Genomic DNA, 3116 nt, shown 5'->3' with positions numbered 1-3116 from the left:
CAGCATCCGATCGACTCCAGTAAGGGTCCAGACTTGAGAAAGTGTGACCAGACGCGTTCGGTCAATACTGACCGGACCCTAAGTATCCAGCGTCCGATCGAGTCCAGTAAGGTTCCAGTAAGGGTTTTATGTGACCGGACGCATCCGGTCAGTGCTGACCGGACCCTGCCAGCATCCAGTCAACTCATTACTACTGGTTCATGGGTTGAACTGACCGGAGCGTCCGATCAACACGACCGGAGCGTCCGGTCACCCCGTAGAAGCTTATAACGGTTCGTTTTTCAGGCTGCCTTATAAATAGAAGCTCCACTCGTGTGTGGAGTAACTTTTGCTCATTCCAACAGCTGAGAACACACATTTGTGAGTGCCAAGAAGAGCAAGGTCCTAGTGAGGTGTTTGTGATTTGAGAATCCAAGAGTGAAACCTCATTAGTGAATCAAGAGTAGACAAGTGTGCATCCATCTTCTCATTAGGCTTCGCGTGGTCAAGTGAGAGTTCATGCTTGTTACTCTTGGTGATCGCCATCACCTAGACGGCTTGGTGGTGATTGGGAGCTTGGTGATCACCTGGCAGAGCTTGTGGGTGACCCAACTCAAGTTGTGAGCGGCTTTGGGTGATTCGCTGCGATGGAGTGTCGAAGAATCAACCCATAGAGAGCACTTGATCCTTGCGCGGATCAAGGGGGAGCTACACCCTTGCGTGGGTGCTCCAACGAGGACTAGTGGAGAGTGGTGACTCTCCGATACCTTGGCAAAACATCGTCGCGTTCCTCTCTCCATTTACTTTGAGCATTTACTTTAAGTATTTACTTTGAGCAATTCAATACTTGTCTTTACATTCATAGAATTGCTTTGCTAGAGTAAGTTTGGAATATAGGTTGCAAGTCTTTTGTGCGTTAATTTGATAGAAACACTTTTCTAGGCATAAGGGGTTAATTGGGCTATCCATAGGATTTGATTATTGCAAGAGAATTTAGAATTAGCCCAATTCTTAGGCATCTTGATCCTTTCACAGTGTGTCCTAACATTATTAGGAAATTCAACAAGATTAGGCATAGGACACAGTTTTGTCATGTCTTGTGGAATGGTGAGGCTAGATTTGAAGTGAGAGACAAAAAAAAGGTTCATAGTAGACCTGAGAAGCAAGACATGCTCATGTAGGTACTGGCAAGTCTCTAGGATTCCATGCCAACATGCTTGTGCTGCCCTATTCAAAATGGCACAAGAGCCTAACAATTACATACATGAGTGCTTCTCACTTAAGACATACAAGAAGACATACCAACATGTACTGCAGCCAGTGGAACATGAGTCGGCTTGGCCTGTGTCTCCAAATCCCAAACCATTGCCTCCTAGAGTAAAAAAGATGCTAGGCCGACCAAAGAAAAAAAGGAGAAAAGACCCTTCAGAGCCAGTGAAATCTAGAACCAATTTGTCAAAAGTTGGCACTAAAATTAGATGTCGTTGCTGTGGAATCTATGGTCACAACTCGAGGACATGCTCTGTGAAAATGGTGTTTACTGAATTTACTATTTTCCCTTGCTGTACTATATTCATTCCTTACTCATTTTACTAACTTGGTCCTTACTCATCTTACAACAGCAAGAACAAGCTGGGTCATATAATCCTCCCGCCACCAATGCAAGTCACTCAAGCCCATTGCAAATTGAACCTGCACAGTCAAAGCAAACTAAAGGAAAATCCATAGCGGCATCATCAAGTAAGAGAAGACTGTCCATGCCTGAGGGTTCATCATTTATACAGGTTAGTAATAATTCCGACATGTCCATGCTACAGCCTAAGTAAATTATATATTTGCCTAAATTGGCTTTGCTGTTTACAGTCTGGGCATAAGAGAAGACTAACATCTTTTGGAGAGAGTGCTCAAGCATCTACGAAGTCAAGTGCTCAAGCATCGGCGAAGGCATCTGTTGGAGGGAGTGCTTCTGTTGTCATTGAAACCAATGCTAGGACTGCTGGCTCATTTGCAAAGGCAACAATCAATGTAAAAGGTGGACGTGCCTCTACAAAAGTCCATTCGACTTCACTTGGCCGTGGATCAGCATCAGGCCAAAGCAGCTCGTCCCAGAAAAAAACAACAGAGCTGGTGAATTCAAAGAATAAGATGATGTAGCTTGCCAATGTAGTTTTAAAGCAGCAATGCTTTTGTATCACTTAGTCATAATGTCGTGAACACTTCATTTGTTATGTCAAAACCATGAGCATGAGACATGTAGTTTCAAAGCAGTAATGCTTTTGTATCACTTAGTCATAATGTCATGAACACTTGCATTTGTTATGTCAAAACCATGAGCATGAGACATGTTAAATTTGTTTTTGCATTCATTTCTCATTGCCTCAAACAGTGGTTACACAATGAGCCATATGCCATAAGCAATTACAATGCTAAAACAAATTAAGATTACAATGCACTCTCGTTGTTCTCTAATAGTACATTTCAGTTCACGAATTTCTTGTTTCGCTCTCTATCGATCAGCATACATATCATCCAATTGTCCAGCTGAATGTTCGTACAGCTCCCACATGATGTGCCCCATGGAAACTAGGTCCTGAATCACCCTTTTTGCTCTACCTTCAAAGTGTCCATCGATCCAATACTTGAAATCACAAGGTTGCTCCACTTGTGCGCACACCAGGAACCTTCTTCCTGTGTCTGGACCAGACCAACAACAACATAAAATTGGGGAGAATCCATGCCAGCATGTAAGCCCTGTCCTCACCAGCATCCCCTCTGAATGTTGTTCAAGCAGTGTTTCAAGCTACACCAATCGATGAATTTTTATCAAAAATCAAATCAATCCCCGATTCAAATCAACCCTAGCCCAAACGTCAACAGCTCTGTACTCACCTCCACTGCGCGCGCAGCTTCATGAGCACTAGAACTCGACGCTCTGGGAAATGGCGCTACTCTTCCTCTTGGCATCGACCTTCTCCCTCTCCTCTCCCTGGATCCATGCTCCATGGGGATACAGGCACAGCGGTCGCCACCTCCACAATGGAGCGAGCAGATGGGGGAGCGATGGAGCTAGCAGATGGGGGAGACGGGGGAGATGAATTGAATGAAGCAGACGAGGGAGAGGGAACTGGGGACCCGGC

At 44.7% G+C, this 3116-nt stretch overlaps 1 protein-coding gene across 1 annotated transcript; it reads left to right on the top strand.

The window, feature by feature from the left end:
• The first annotated feature begins 1215 nt into the window (after positions 1-1215).
• Positions 1216-2133, top strand: LOC136518246 (uncharacterized). Its single transcript, XM_066511884.1, has 3 exons — positions 1216-1512; positions 1602-1763; positions 1843-2133. Exons 1-3 carry the CDS (start codon positions 1216-1218, stop codon positions 2131-2133), a joined length of 750 nt encoding a protein of 249 aa, XP_066367981.1.
• Positions 2134-3116: the final 983 nt, after the last annotated feature.

Source organism: Miscanthus floridulus, chromosome 17 (assembly GCF_019320115.1).
Source record: "Miscanthus floridulus cultivar M001 chromosome 17, ASM1932011v1, whole genome shotgun sequence".
In the NCBI taxonomy this organism is placed as follows: Eukaryota; Viridiplantae; Streptophyta; class Magnoliopsida; order Poales; family Poaceae; genus Miscanthus; species Miscanthus floridulus.
The sequence above is the reverse complement of the archived record's forward strand: the minus strand, read 5'-3'. Positions and strand labels throughout refer to the sequence as shown.

Excerpts from the sequence above, each read along its gene's own strand:
- LOC136518246 (XM_066511884.1), top strand. The coding sequence starts at position 1,216 with ATGGCACAAGAGCCTAACAATTACATACATGAGTGCTTCTCACTTAAG. Across the intron at positions 1,513-1,601 it reads GGACATGCTCTGTGAAAATG|CAAGAACAAGCTGGGTCATA; the intron begins GTGTTTACTGAA and ends ATCTTACAACAG. Across the intron at positions 1,764-1,842 it reads AGGGTTCATCATTTATACAG|TCTGGGCATAAGAGAAGACT; the intron begins GTTAGTAATAAT and ends TGCTGTTTACAG.